At 40.0% G+C, this 16,261-nt stretch overlaps 1 protein-coding gene and 1 long non-coding RNA gene across 7 annotated transcripts in view; one reads left to right on the plus strand and one right to left on the minus strand.

Annotated features, from left to right (window-relative positions):
- CFAP61 (cilia and flagella associated protein 61) overlaps positions 1 to 16,261 on the minus strand; it is a 282,753-nt gene that overhangs the window by 265,327 nt on the left and 1,165 nt on the right. For 5 of the 6 annotated variants that reach the window (XR_009603648.3, XM_060611053.3, XM_060611051.3 and 2 more), the window contains exons 2-3: positions 9,287 to 9,437; positions 709 to 859 (exon numbers count right to left, since the gene is read on the minus strand). Coding sequence is in view for 5 of the 6 variants with exons in the window: in XM_060611053.3 (XP_060467036.3) it covers positions 709 to 859; positions 9,287 to 9,429 (294 nt within the window). In the remaining variant the exon portion in view is untranslated. The remainder of the gene's footprint in view (positions 1 to 708; positions 860 to 9,286; positions 9,438 to 16,261) is intronic. The other variant, XM_060611061.3, reaches the window with a different exon arrangement.
- LOC145715367 (uncharacterized) overlaps positions 1 to 16,261 on the plus strand; it is a 209,011-nt gene that overhangs the window by 166,386 nt on the left and 26,364 nt on the right. The window lies entirely within an intron of this gene.

Here is a 16,261-nt window from a genome sequence, read left to right on the forward strand (position 1 = left end):
AAATGATTTCACTTATATGTGGAATATAAAAAACAAATGGACAAACAAACAAAACAGAAACAGACGACAAATTGGTAGTTACCAAAGGGGAAGGTGGTAGGGGATGGACAAAATGGGTGAGGGGGAGTGTGAGGTATAAACTTTCAGTTATGGAATGAACAAGTCATAAGGATGAAAGGTACAGCATAGGGAATACAGTCAATGGTACTGTTAATAGAGTTGCATGGCGACAGGTGGTAGCTACACTTGGGGTGAGCACAACACAACATATAGACTTGTCCAATCTCTATGCTGTACACTTAAAAGTAATGTAACACCGGGTATCAACTATACTTCAATAAAAAGACAATTAAAAAAACAAAGAATTTGGACACTGATGTTGGGAGCAGTGTGGAGAACTGAGAGGTACATATCTAACGCTCCCACTGATTCCTTGCTCCCTCCTAGTCCTCCCAGCACAGCATGACCTCGGCCTTGCTACCAGCTGACTGATCTGACTATTACCTCCCTTTTCCTATCCCGTCTTGGGATGCTCTTGGACTCATCTTTCCTCCCTGCCAGCTAACTTCATTTCTGTCATAATGTCACATACCTTCTGTTGTGAGTTTTCAACTACTTAGTCTCAAAACTGGAAAGACATATATGCAAACATAGAACTTCCCTTCAAAATTAAGGCTGTTCTAATAAGCATTGTGTGTAACTGCTTACCGTGCATGGGATTTCAGGGTCGAGCTCCCGGAACACGGATACCCAGTTGTCCTGACTGGAGACATTCCAGTTGGGATAGTCCACAAAGGTAGCCTGGGCCATTATCTCCTCCTTGTCATTGCAGAGGGTAACAGCAAGGTTTGCCTTTTCCCTGTAGAAATGATTAAAAGTGCACACATGACTAAGATTACCAAAAGGGAGACAAAGAGGTGTCATTTTTCCCCCTTCTTTGGCTACTGAAGCCTAGCAACCACTACATAAGGTATGAAACCTCTGGAAGAGGTAGGTACAACATGGCAGCAACTTTGAGAACAGATCTTTCAGGACATCTGTGCTACTAACTACATTTTTATTGAAAACTACATTTCATTATAAAGGTGTTATACTTACATGAAGTGTCCAATACCCTTCCCTTTGAGATTGGGGAAACTGACTGCAGTTTTCCTTATCCTCCATGTTGCCAATTCCACTGTGTTGGCCTAAACATATACAGTTAGAGTGGCCCACTGTCCATGATTGCCTGCGGCTGAGAAGGTCCCCAAACATGGGACCATTAGGGCTACAAATCCTGAGCAAACTGGGATGAGTTGGTCACCTGTGCAAAACAGTGAGGCTGAGAGTTCAGCCCCACCTCTGTCAGCCATCTAAGCCAATTTTTCCAAACCCTAAGCCCATGCCCCTGGGCCAATGGATTCTTATGGGATATGAAAATCTATCACCTGACCCAGCTGTAGAAATGGAGACCCTGAGGGGTCTGGTTTAAGCTAAGGCCACAGAGGAAGTTTAATAAACACAAGGAAGGGGAAGCGAGGGTCTTCCAACTCTTATTCTGGTGGCTATCCCAAAGGGACATCTTGAGATCAGGTCCTTCCCAACTGCTACCCTGTCATGTGGCCCGGCATGACAGAAAGAGTGCTGACTTAGAGACAGCATATGATTTACTACACAGAGAACCAATTGTATACAAATTGAGATGCAGTTTTCACTTTTTCAACTGAGTGAAATCTACTGGTATCTTAAGTTGGAGGAAAAAGATGTAAAATGTTCCTTCAAAACTAAGAAGACAGCATGTAATTGAAGGAAGAGGAGAAAAGATAATGGACAGAGTAGAAAGTGCTATATGGTTGCCAGTTATATTTTCATCATAAAAGCAATGAATTGTGACTACAATCAAAACCAGTAAGTACTCACAAGAAGAGAAAAACAATTGGAAAAATCATCCTTAATACCACCTCCTGTAGATGACCAAACAGTGTCAGTATTTTGGTTTCTATCTCAGCAGACTTCTCTCTTTTTTGAGAGTAATTATCAAATGAAATGTATTTTGTGTGTTTTTAAAAATGGAGGCACACAACCCATACTGTTTGTAGTCTGCTTTTCTCCCCCACTTGACAGCATATCATTTTACTAGATCCAATCACCAAACTGCAGTCTCTCACATTTGTGCACTTCCTATACTTATTTTCTTCAAATCAGTTCACTTTGGCTTAAATAAGACTATTTCAATAGGAAATGTACAACAAAATCACAAATGGAAAACCAGTATCCCTTGCCATAAATAAAACTATAAAAATATACAACATTTAGAACAAAAATTGTTCTTGCGTGTATCGAGACAAATTGCCTTCGGCACTATCAGAGGCATAGGCATCTTTGGGAAACACTGTGCTGGAGACGTCAATCTCAGCACTTACAGCCACTGTCCTCTCTCATAGGAAGCCCACTCTTCAGCCATGGGGGACTCCCTCAGGGTGCACCTGCCCCAAAGACCCCACCGTAGCCCTGGCTATCATGCAGAGAAGACAGTAGACTGCCCTCAGGTCCCAAGAATATACTATCCATACAGGGGGTTCATTAGCAAAAGGATGCAGCCTCCCAACCTCTCCATTCTGATTCGCTGAAGCCCTACCCTTCTTCCCACTCCTGCAGTGGCTCCCTCCAGCTCCTGGTCCTCAGGGTTCCTCTGCCGGAGGCTCCCAGAGCCATGACCTACTACTCCACAGTGATAGTCCTCACTCTAATCCAGATAAGAAAATGCCCAGGGAATGGGACCTGACAATGATGATGAAGGAGGAAGTGGGCAAGAGCTGGGACAAGGCAGCTGCCATCCCCTCAGGCAACAAGGGAAATGTGTTCTTGGAATCCCAATTTGAACTTGAAACACATTTATCCATGGGAACCTAGGGTGGTGGTTGGGCTCCATAGTACAATTAGCACAGTACTATACCACACAGACATTGTAGATTAAATAGACTTTTGTGGGTCTGCCTGGGAAGCCAGCCATGAATAACTTCGTTTCAATGGGAAAATGCACTTCAATTTCCAAATGGCCAAGTGCAAGAAAGTAACTTTTGTAGCATTATCCTTTTGTATACATAATTTCCAGTTCTTATTACCTCTTAACATTAGTCCTCTATGGGACAGACAAAATTATTGTGAGAGCAAAGAGAGATGAGGAAAAAGGTAGAGGGAGGCTTGTTTTTAAAAGTTGGATTTAGAATTATTCTTTGAAATATGCCAAATTAAAAAAATACACCCACACACGTATATATTTCACACAAAATACATTAAAGCTCAAGGATATTATCCAGCAAGTGAAATCAGAGTTTTTTTTTCATTAATGTCTCATTTGTTCACTTGTTTAGAGAATTGTCCAAGTTCAGCCAAAATTCATTTTATTTAACTACACTTGATGGAAATCTTGGTGAAACTGTATCCCCATTTTCCACTTTATTAAACATCACATGTGTTCCCCAAGCCTATCGTGGTTTCTGCCACCCGCCCGCCCCCACGCCCCCCTGTCCTGTGACATGTGCACTTGATGTGGACAATTCTTTTGGCCCTTTTCCCCACTCATCTGCTATGCCGAATCTTCTCATTTTCTCCCCTAACACTTAGCAGGGTTTTTAGGTGAGGTCAGTTGTATTCATTCCTGTATCTGTGACTGAGCTGGCAGCTAATATAACAAATTCAATAAACTAGAAAAGAAACCACCTGCTCTAAGCCTTGAGGTTGGCCTGGCAAAAGGTGATGGGCCTTACCTAACATGAAAAATGAAAGACTGCATGGGCTGGATAGCAGCTATTTGGCGAGCTCCAGGACACCGATGAAAATGTAAATTTACCTTTTTTTTTTTAAATTTTTTTAACGTTTATTTATTTTTGAGACAGAGAGAGAGCATGAACAGGGGAGGGTCAGAGAGAGAGGGAGACACAGAATCCGAAACAGGCTCCAGGCTCTGAGCAGTCAGCACAGAGCCCAACGCGGGGCTTGAACCCACGGACTGTGAGATCATGACCTGAGCCGAAGTCAGCCACCCAACCGACTGAGCCACCCAGGCGCCCCTCTTTTTTTTTTTTTTTTTTTTTTTTTTTTTTTTTAAGTAGGCTTCACACCCAGTGTGGAGCACAATGCGGGGCTTGAACTCACATCCCTGAGATCAAGACCTGAGCTGAGATTGAGACAGATGCTTAACCGACTGAGCCACCCAGGCACCCTTAATGTAAATTTACTTTTACTTCTAAAGATATGCTGGCTTCTGAGGTAAGTCACAACCTTTTTAGTTATTAGGATACGATTTTAACCTTAAAAAAAAAAAATCTTTCACTACTCCATCCCACATGGTGTAAGTTATGCTTTTCTTATCTGCCAATTCAGAAAAGATACAAACACATTAGACATGTAAATTTGAGGTACTCTGACAGCTACTCCAAGACCTTATACTCTAAGCAGGGGTACAAAGCTCTTTGAAAACAACTGGCTATCAAAAACTTTCAGGTAATTAGTATGTGTTTGTGTGTAGGATTTGAGAAAACAGACTTGTGGAAGGTTCTTGAAAAAAAAAAATCTGTAGAAAGGCCTCAATTGTAATCCCACCCATATCCCATATGCCATGTTCTGAATACCCCATAAAAGGATGGGCCCTTGGCAATTGATCACATGGGTCACTGGTGGTCACGTGGACAGCCAAATTACATCCGCTCCTGCTCAGGCCAACTGTAACACACTTCACCCCAGGAGGGGCAAGTCAGACGTGCACACCTGCTACCAAGCTGGGGGATTATAATTTATTCACATGCAGAAGTTTATTCATGTGGTAAAGATTCAAGACTCATTAAGGCATACAGTGGCCCCTAGCACTTGTTTTTCCATCTCAGAGGCAATTACACCTCCTTTTGTACCATGTTCTAATGCTTGTTGCTTTCTTTTAATGTGTATATGGAAGAGAATTGCATTGTACTCATAAAGCAATGCCTCATCCTGTTCTATGGTTGCCGAGTTGCTGAGAAAGGAAGGGCAGGAGAATAATAGAAAAGCTTGCCTCTATCTGACCCTGGTCCCTGCTCTCTTACAGGCAGAGCCAGAGGGAAGGGGATACAGCAGCTATGAGCACCTCCTAGGAGCTAGGCACTGCACTGTATTTAATAACTTTTTTTCACTCTCCCACTCACCCTATAAATGAAGTACAACTGTCCATTTCACAGATGAGGTTATTAACTGATTGTGCAAAACCTCCAGGCTTAGGGAGGTTTTGCACAATCACATGCCTAGTAGTGGATTTATTCATTAATGCAAAAAACACTCACTGAATACATACCAAGTGCCAAGCTTTTTCTGACTCCATGTATACAGCAGAGAACAGGCCAAGATCCCTGCCCTCATGGAGCTGATGTTCTAATGGATGGAGGCAGGCCAATTAAAAAAAAAAAAAACCCACTAAACTAAGATGCACAGAATGTCAGGTGGGGACAAGTGCTGTGAAGAAAAATAGGGGAAAGAGGATGAACCGTGCAAGTATGTCAAGTGCAACGGGGACTACTCCATAACTGTAGGATGAGGCACAGATGTACCTGGGGTGCTCCAGGAAAAATAAAGGAATTCAGTGGAGCTCAAGGGAGGTGAGGTCAGAAAGGAAAAGGGTGGGTTCCACACCACATCCTGGCAGGGACGTGGCAGACCAGTGGAGGGTTTTGAGCAGAAGCACGACAGGAACCAGTTGATGTGAATGGTGCCGCTCTGGCTATTATGTTGAGAATAATTTGCTGGGGCAGGAGGGGGAATGGGTGAGGGCTGATGCCAAGGCGGAAGCAGAAACCAGAAAGGGGCAATAGTAACACTCAAGTGCACCAGGCTTGGATCGGACCTTGGCAAGAGAAGCGAGGTAGAAAGAAGAGCCCAGCTTCTGGATATATTCTGTAGGTGTAGCAGACAGCTTTGCTGGTGTGGGATGTAGGAGCAAGTATGAAGGTGACACCAAGGTTTTGGTCCAAGAAAGTGAAAGGCTGGAGTTGCTAGAGTTACCGAGATGGGGAAAACATGGGGTAGTTTGGAGGCAGGTGATGATCAAACTAACGGTGAAGTACCTACTAGGTATCCAAGGGGTGACATCCACCAAGAAGCTGGATACATGAATTTGGAATCTAGAAGATTCTCTCAACAATGTTAGCTGCTTTCCACATTTAAGTCATAAATTCACCCAGAATTGCTTTTTTCCTTTTTTTGTATGACATGAGATTCGTATTTACATTTATTCTCTTTTCCATATGGGTAACAAATTGTCCCAGCACCATTAATTGAATGGCACATTCTTTCCCCACTGGTTTGGTCATCCAGTTTTCATGTATGCATGGGTCTGCCTCTGGGAGCTCTGAGTCCTTGGCCATTACCACACTGTCCCGATTACTATGCCTACCATGAGTCTTTAGTTGGGCTAATCTCCTCACCTTATTTTTCTTCTTTCAAATGGCTCCGGCCCTTTGCTCTCTCATATAAATTCACACACTTTGTCAACTTTAACAAACAATCCTAGTAGGATTTTGACTGGAGAAGAATTGACTTCTTTACAGTATTGAATATTCCTATCCAAAAACATGGTATACCTCTTCATTTACTTAGGTCTTCTTTGATGTCTTTCAATAAAGTTTGATAATTTACCCCATAACATGCTTGGATGTGTGCTTCCTGGGAGGGAGGGGGAGAACCTCTGAATACTACCCTCCTTCTGAATAATACCTTAAGAGTACTTTCATTCTAATCACGCACCAACCAATTCATCTATTTTTGTTGTGTATTTTACCTAACTTATTTATATCATATAACTATTTATATTTAATATCTATATTAGATTAGTCATTATTGTTATTGCTTTATACAAGTTAGAGTTTCTTCTTAGATTTACCAACATATTTACACATATATTTGTTTACTTTCCTTCTTATATCTTGGCCTTCCAGCTAAGAAATTATTCCTTTTGCCTAGAGTATATTCTGAGGAATTTCCTTTATACAGATTTCACTGGTAAACTAACTCAGTATTTTGCTTGTCTGAAAATGCATTCATTTTCTCCTACGTATTGCAAAATTGTTTCACTAGGTACACAATTTACTTTGATGCTATTTTCTTCCAATACTGAAGACATTCTACTATCTTCTGGCTACCGTGCTTGCTAGTAAGAAATCACCATTAGCCTAATCTTCAATTGTTTACAGGCAATTTATCTTCTCTCCCTGATAACTTTTCAGATCTTCTCTTCAGATTTGATGTGTTGCTGTTTCATTATGATGAGCTGAGGAATTCTCTGTGTATTTATCTTGTTCGGGATCCAGTTTTCTGGATCTAAGAATTGGTGCTTTTCAACAATTTTGGAAAGTTACAGCTGTCAGCCATTATCTCTTCAAATATTGGCCTTTTCCACTGCCCATCATGTCCTTCTAGACGTCTGAATAGATCCAACTGTTAACTGTTCCATTCTTACTTTTTTGTCTGTCTCTTTGCACTGAATCTGGATGTTTTATTGGTATTTGCCCCCCTTCCCCACCCCATTTGCTACTTCTATCTTCACCTGTGTCTTTTACAATGTTTAAGTCATCCAATGAGCTTTTAATTTTAACTATACTATTCTAGATGGTTTGACTTTTTTTTCAAATCTCATTATTCACTTTTTTGGTCTTTTTAAATGTATCTTTTCACTTTAGATGTAGTAAACATAGTTATTTTATATTCATTGACTGAACTCACATCTGAAGTCTTTGAGAGTCTGATTCTGCTGTATATTGTTGATTCTCACTAACGGTGCCTGTTACCTCGTATATTTGTGATTTTTGACTGCGAGCGTGTATCACTTACAACTCCATCTATGAGCATTATTTAAAGTCTGAGTTGAAGCTCCATCCTTCAGACCTGATTTTCATTATTTCAACCAGTTTCCTGGACACACTACTAATCTGTGACCACTTTTAATCTAATTCACCACTTTATTCCCTTTATTCAGTCTATCGGTAAATGAACATAGTCTTTGTCTGAAAATGGACTCATTATTTAGGAAGTTTTGAAGCTTTTCAAGCCACACAGATAATTAGCATGGAACTCAAATCAACACATGCTTACAAATTCTTGAAGGATTTGTCCCCCTTCATTCCATGCTGAAGTTGAAAAGGCTAGTTTCCTAACTTTCGCACTTCAGGAGTGAGTTGATGTCTCATTCATCCTTACAATGAACAACCCAATTTTATACAAAAGGATCTAATACTTCCCTCCTTAGGTAGAGGGAGTATTTATCTTACATTCTTTGCAAAGCTGTCAAAACAGAAGCAGGAGATTTCTAGAATGTAGCAAGAGGGTGGCATTGATTCCTGCTATTTTCCTACAGTTTCTGATTTCATTTTGATAATGTTCTCTGCACAGTCCTTAACTTTTGGGTTGGCATGTGTGGGGTGTATCGACATGTTGTTTCCCTCCAGAGGACATTGTTAAGGTTTTCAATCCACCAAAGTGCCAAAAAATGGAATAATTTCATTGATATATAGATATTTTTTAAAGCATTTTATACATGTTGCCCTAATGCTCTACCACAAAACTGTGTCAATTTACATTACATTCATCAGTGTGATCACCAGAAACTACAAATTTTAATGTCTTAGGCTGGCCTTTGTTTAAACATTTCAGTTGTATTTAATATGAAGCTTTATAAAATTCAAAATACTTGAGCTTTTTTTCATCTTTTTCAATAAAAATAATAAGGAATAGATTATAGGATATTTATATTCTGGTGTTTCCTCCCCACCCACCCCCCCAAAAAAAACAGAAAAAAAATCTATGTGTATTTTGAAGTTTAAAGGAACACTTAATAACAATGGTTAAGAGCAAATATGGGCTTTGTTACTAACTGCTTGACCTTCGGCCGGCCTCCATTTTCTGATCTGTAAAATGGGCAGGATAGTGTCTACCTCAGCGTTGCAAATAAGACAATATTGGCAAAACACAGAACCTGACAGAAAATAAATTCTCAAAACTGGCAGCTGATATTATTAACTTACCCCAAGATTCTACTAGTGGGACAGGCAGTTGAGATTTGAACCCAAGTTTGCCTGAATCCAAAGCCCACGAGAAACCCTTTCATTTTGCAGGCTGTTATGGAACTTAGAGGTTGGTTGTTCCTGGAGATCTTCTGCTCCACAGGAATAGATTTTCTTGCTGCTCACTTCCTGATCATAAGCCCCATAAAGACAAAGGAGTTGGGTCCCTTCTAGTGTGTGATAAAATTGATAAATATTCCTAGGTTACTTAGCTACATACTTACAGAAGATAGATGATATTTAGCCTCCCAAACAGCTTCTGGGTAAATTTTCTAATGAGGTTTTTGATACAATAAATATCCTGTGATTCTGTTCTTCGGCAATGAACCACTTCTACCTTTCCTCTCGGTGAAGTGAGTACTGACATTTTTTATCCTGTCCCAAAAAAACAGAAAACAGTCCACTGTTAATCTGAGATGACAAGCCCATCCAGTTACAGTACTTACAAAACTAGATGTGAATTCAATTTCCATATGGTCAGAATGAACATGGTATTTCAGTACTGATGGGACAGTTTCCCCTGGGGGTTGGATATGACGAACGACTGCCATTGCAAACCAGCCAATGTGTGTCTCTCCAGGAGAATGATGTTTCTGAGAATTGGCCCATCTAGAAATGTCTGCAACTGTACTCTTTGTTTCCAACAAAGCTGCTCTAAAATATTCTAACAATAGGATTGAAAAACATTGAAAGGAGTTATTACTGATTCAGAATCCTCTTTATTTAATTGGCCACCATGGCATGTGGTCAAGAGTTACAGGGGAAATACTGACAGCTTCTGCCCATGTTCCAAATAGAGTTCCCCAAACTGTAGCCCTGAAAAGCAACAGTCCTGAGAGATATTTTGAGACAAAAAAAGTTCTTTGGTCAATTAAGTGTAGGAAATGCTGTTTATGATGGCCTTCCTGAGAGACCACTATGCCCATAAAAGTCTTTGAGAAGTTCCATAATAAAGTATCTCCTTTCCCAGACTTTCCCACACCCTTTCTGAGAAAAATTTCTAATGACAGCAACATTGGAGAGTTTAATGTTCCAGAGGGACACTTTGGGGAATGCTGCTGACAGGAACAGCAGGCCACAAACTGATTCTCTTAATGTCTCAATATGTGTGTGTGTGTGTGTGTGTGTGTGTGTGTGTGTGTGTGTCTATTTCCTTCCTCCTTCTGTCTGTCCCTCCATTCCTTCCTTTCTCCTCCTTTCTTTTCTCCTAGGGAAAATAATTTTATTAGATACTGGCCAGTATGCTCAAAACAGGCACATTAATTTTCACCCTAGGACCCTAGGAACAATATAGAGCACTCCCAATACCTCACGGAAGCCCCCATTTCACTTGCCCCTCTAAAGGTAACCATAATTCGGACTTCGATCACATAGATGATCTTGGCCAATTGTTGTACATCACATTAAGTGGGATTACATAGTGTGTATGGTTTTCTTTCAAAACACAATGTTACATCATGTGGCTTTTTGTTATTGCTGTTGTTTAGAGATGTCCTTGCAGTTTTCAATGTGCCAAGGTACCAAAGAACTTGAGCACTGCAGGGGTCTGAGACAGCTCCTCCTTCGTCAGATGAGGGAACTGAGGCCCATGAAGTGAAGTGACTTGCCTCAGGACATGCATGTTTGGTCAGAAACAGAACCTTTGGCATGTGCTTCTAGTCCAACTCCCTGTCATTCCCCCTGTTTAACTAGCTTGCAGGCTGTCTCTATGGGTGAGGGTCCCCCTGCCCTCACGGTCCACTGGTGCTCACATTAACTGAAGTTTGACTGCTCTTAACCATCAACACTCAGATGGGTAAGGGTGCAAGGTGTGGGGTCATGCAAGGGAACTTAGAAAGATAGCAGGTAGCAGCCAAGAATCCTTACCCAGTGGCTTTCTCCTTGGTGAATTCATACCACCCTCAACTCTCAGGGGCCTCCATTAGCACCCGCAAAGCAAACCCAGATGCCCTACATTGTCCAAGCTCACTGAAACTGAAAAGAGTCCAAAATGCCAATTTATTCATTTACAATGGGAAAGTCAACAGCCAAGCAGTCTAGATGTTTCTGCAGCCCAGACAGTTAACAAACAAGTCATGTAAGCTAAATACAAGTCTGATTTCCTCTCCTTTGAGAGAACAAGGTGTGCTATCTGGCTACTTTCTTGCAGCCTTGGTATCAGGGTGGCTGAGATGAACTGGGGGCACATGTACTCTCAGCTCCAGCCTTGTGAAAATGTGAGCTCAGAATGGCAGATCTTCACATTTGCAAGGGAAGAAAACCTTGATATTTATATAACATGTCCAAAATCAGAAAGATTGGCTCAAAATTTTCTTCATACTCTGAAGATAGAAATAAATAAACATTTCTTTTAAGCTGGTTTAGCCTCCACCTGTGCCATGGCAAGGCCATCCATGCACTCTGTCCTCACAGACCACCACATGGAAAGCCCAGTTATTGGAAGGTGGTTTACATGGGGCTAAGGCCAAGAACACAGTCTGTGGAATCAGAGTACCAGGGATGAGACCCAGTTTCTATCGCCTATTAGCTGTGTAACCTTGAGCAAGTTACTAAAACTCTCTGTGCCTCAGTTTTCTTATCTGTAAATCAGAGATACTATACATACTGTAAAGGGTTTTATAAATGAGTTATTATATACAAAACACTGAAAGTAGTGTTTGACATGTAGTTAAGTGCTTGGTAAATATTAGCCATATCATCATTATTACTATTGAGCATGGACATTCTCAGGATTCAAAATAGTGGACATCAAGAAGTCACTCAAAGCTCCTAAGGTCTGGGGGAACTTCATCTACTGCAGAGATTTAAAGCCAAGGAAACTAGAGATGGGTAATGCTTAGGTGGCATCTTCCCAGTTTGCCTGGGCATCTCTACATTGTTGACACCCACAGGACCAATTGATCCCCTTTGCAAAGACACATTCTTTCTTAGATAAATGAACACACCTTTAATAAAGTGGCAGCTAAATTTTAATGACCTGACAACATTTCCTTTCTAAGAGGGCTTTACATAGCCCAGCTGCCATTATGAGCTAATTTCATGTTCTTTTTTTTTTTTTTTTTTTTTTTTTTTTTTAAATGTTTGAGAGAGACAGAGAAGAGTGTGAGCAGGGAGGGGCAGAGAGAGAGGGAGAAACAGAATCCAAAGCAGACTCCAGGCTCCAAGCTCAGCACAGAGCCCAATGCGTGGCTCAAACTCAGAAACTGCAAGATCATGACCTGAGCCGAAGTTGGATGCTTAACTGACTGAGCCACCCAGGTGCTCCTGACTTCATGTTCTAACTCTAATGTCAATCTTTCTTAACATTTAATTTTAAAAAATTATTTTGAAATACAGCAATGCATTCTTCATTATACCTTCTCAATGCATAATACCTTCTCACTATGAAAAACATTATATGTATATATACACATACACACACACACATACATATATATACATACATATATAAAAATATGACTGAAATCATGATTGTTTTTATTGTGGCAAAATACACATAACCAAAAATTTGTCATTTTTGCCATTTTAAGTGTACCGTTCAGGGGCATGATGTAAGTTCACATTTTTGTGCAATCATCACCATTATCCATCTCCAGAACTTTTTCATCTGATATCCTGGTGTGAAATCCTTTTTTCCCAGCTGAAGTCTCCTCTCTTTGGGGTTTGGCATGTGTATAATTTCAGATAGTACCTTCTACGTTAAGGGATCAGACACACACAGTACACATTGGATGGGCACCATAGACCAGTAGGAAGATAATCCACGGAGGGTGTCTCAACAGAAGGCCTTCTCACTCCAAATCTGGGAGAAGCATTACCAAGGAATAAAATGATGGTATTATTTCAAAGGAGGCAATCAGAACCTGACTGACTACCATGTGAGCAATTAAACACTCAGTAATATTTTCCACAGCCCCTGTGAATGTGAAATTAGGTGCCTCCTACGAAGACATGACATTAGAAGAGACAACAGATTTTCATATTTGCAAATATCTTTTACCTACTTTGGGTGGAAACAGACCTTAATAATGTCTAGACTCTTGTAAAGCTAGCCATAAATGTTGTCATTCCTGGTTTTGGTTTGAACTTAAAAGAAAAACCGGAAAGAGACATCCTGTTTGTGAAACATGATGTCATTAGTTGATGCTACAAATATACAAAAAATTTGAATAAAATAAGAAAGTATAATTACAGAGCTGAGCTTTGGGGGAAAAGGAAACACGGAAAGAAGGAAGAGAGAGTAAAGGGAAATCCTCCACCCAGATGGCAATGACTTTGTGTGCAGTGACTCAGGGAGCGATCAAATGTGATACAGGCCCTGGGGGCAAGAGTCTCAATTTCCCCCATGGGGAGAGCAGGTGCCTCGTTCAAAACTGAGAACTGAAAGTCAAACCATGTATACAACCTGGACTTTGGAGGGGCGGACCTCTCGGTAAATGAGAAGACTAAAAAAACGAACTTTACTAGCCTACAGAAGTGACAAAGAAGCTTTCTCTACTGATAGCTCTGGATAGAAAACAGAAGAAAACAAAAATGCTGTGAGGAATCCAAATCCTAGATCAAAGTAGGTGTGCACCCCAATCCACACTACCTGTGTAGTGTGCAAGTCCCCAAGAACTTCAGATAATAGACTGTGGAAGACACAATGAAGTAAGTATCTTTATAATTATTAGAAATACATATAGAGAAAAGTCATGAGAACAGGTAATTATGAAAAATAACAGAAACTTTAAAAATGGAAAATATGATCATTAAACTTTAAGCTAACTGGATGGGTTAAAAACATATTAGACAAGATTGAAGAAAATTAATGAACTGGAAGGCAGTTATGAAGAAATTATCTAGAACGAAACACAGAGAAATAGAGAATATGGAAAGCAGTTAAGAGACATGTAAGACAGAAGAAAAAGATTATCTGTGTCTTAGAGGAATTCCATTAATGTCTTATAGGAATTCAAAAAATAAAGAAATAAAATATTGTTTGAAAATACTGGCTAATTTTTTTTTTTTTTTTTTTTTTTTTTTTTTTAGAATTGATGAAAGACCTGAATCCTCAGTCTGAGCAGGAAAATAAAAATAAATCCTGAATATATAGTAGTGGAATTACAAAACACTAAAAATAGAGAAAGCCTGAAAATGACTGGATAAAAGAAAAACTGCCTATGCAAGAATAATAATTAGACTAAGAGTATATTTCTCATCAGCAACAATAGGAGCCAGTAGTACATGGGTTGGCAAACTCCCTCTGCATAAGGCCAGATGATATATATTTTAGGCTTCATGAGCCACATGTTCTTTGTGCAACTATGCAGCTCTGCTATTACAGCATGATAACAGCCAGAGACAATATGAACACAATATGAGCATGATTGTATTCCAATAAAATTCTACTCATGGACACTGCAGTTTGACTTTTCTATAATTTTAGTGTGTCCTAAAATATTCTTCTGGTTTTTTTCAATTGTTTAAAAATGTCTTTTAAAAAATTCTTAGCTTATGGGCCATACAAAATAGCCGATGGACTGAATTTGCCTTATGGGCTAGAGCTTCCCAACCACCAGAATAGTATCTTTAAAAAGGTAAAGATAAGCCGGGGAGCAGGGGAGAGCACCTGGATGGCTCAGTCAGTTGAGTGTCCAAGTTCAGCTCAGGTCATGATCTCATGGTTCGTGAGTTAAAGCGCCGTATCGGGCTCTCCACTTTCAGTGCAGAGCCCACTTTGGATCTTCTGTCCCCCTACCTCTGCCCCTCCCCCACTTGCAGACTCTCAAAAACAAACATTAAAAAAAACCGTAAAGGTAAGGGTAGGGGCGCCTGGGTGGCTCAGCTCATTAAGTGTCTGACTCTTGATTTCAGCTCAGGTCATCGTATCATGGTTCATGAGATGGAGCCCTGAGCTGGGCTCCATGCCGACAGCGTGGAGTATGCTTGGGATTCTCTCTCTCTTTCTGCCCCTCCTCTGGTCACACGTGTGTGCACACATGCGCATATGCACGTGCAAGCAAAGGTAAAAACAGCTATTAACCTAGAATTCTATGCTTAGCTAAACAATCATTAAAAGATGGAGGTTAAAAAAAGAAAATCTACTACAGATAGAAAGAAATTACCAAAGAATCTGATTGAAAGAACTCCTATAAGATGTACTGGGAAGAATAAAATTAAAATCAGAGAGGAATGAAACGTAAGATAAAAGGCTGGAGAGAGAAAAGTAAACATGCAGGTGTATCTAAAGAAGCATTGATGGCAACAAGAAAAGTAAAAATGATAAATTTTGCTTAAAAAACAAAAACTGCAGGGGCGCCCAGGGTGGCTCAGTCGGTTGAGCATCCAACTTCTGCTCAGGTCATGATCTCGCAGTTCACGAGTCAGAGCCCTGCGTCCGGCTCTGTGCTGACATCTCAGAGCCTGGAGCCTGCTTCCGATTCTGTGTCTCTCTCTCTGCCCACCTCACCTCCCCCACCCCCGTTCGTGCTCTGTCCCTCTGTCTCTAAATAAATAAATAAATAAATAAATAAATAAATAAATAAAACATTAAAAAAATTAAAACAAAAAAACTGCGTTAAATTACCAGACAATAAAAACTTGTAGGATGCAAGGAGGGCAATCAGAAATAAAACATTCTAAGGTGTTTATGTCTCTGAGAGGAGGCTAGAGATGATTAACATTAAACTTTGTTAAATCAGTTATGCATAATTACAAATTGAAGGGAAATTACTTAAGGGAAACATCTTTTTGTCCTAAAAGCTATTTGTTTATTTTGTTAGGTGACTTTATTATAGTGATATAAAATCACATTCAGTTTATTTAGAATTTGAAAAGTGAGATTACTTATAAATATTTAAATAATAATGTAGGTAGTACAAAGCTATGGAAAATATTTTTATATTGGTTACAAATGACTTCAGTTTGGGAAATCAGCCTAGTTGTTTTTTTTTTTTCCAGAATCACTTCTTATAGAGGTAGACATGATTTTTCTAGATACATAAAATACACACACACATATACACACACACACACATATTTAAAAATATTTTTCCTAAACACCAAAGGAGATTTGCAACTGTCAAAATTCCTTAGCCAATGAGTTTTTCATGCCATGAAATCACATGGAGTAATCCTAAATGCATACTACCAAGTGAAAGAAACCAATCTGGAAAGGCTACATTCTACACAACTCCAATGATATGACATTCTCTAAA

Source organism: Panthera onca, chromosome A3 (genome assembly GCF_046562875.1).
Source record: "Panthera onca isolate mPanOnc1 chromosome A3, mPanOnc1 haplotype 2, whole genome shotgun sequence".
Taxonomy (NCBI): domain Eukaryota; kingdom Metazoa; phylum Chordata; class Mammalia; order Carnivora; family Felidae; genus Panthera; species Panthera onca.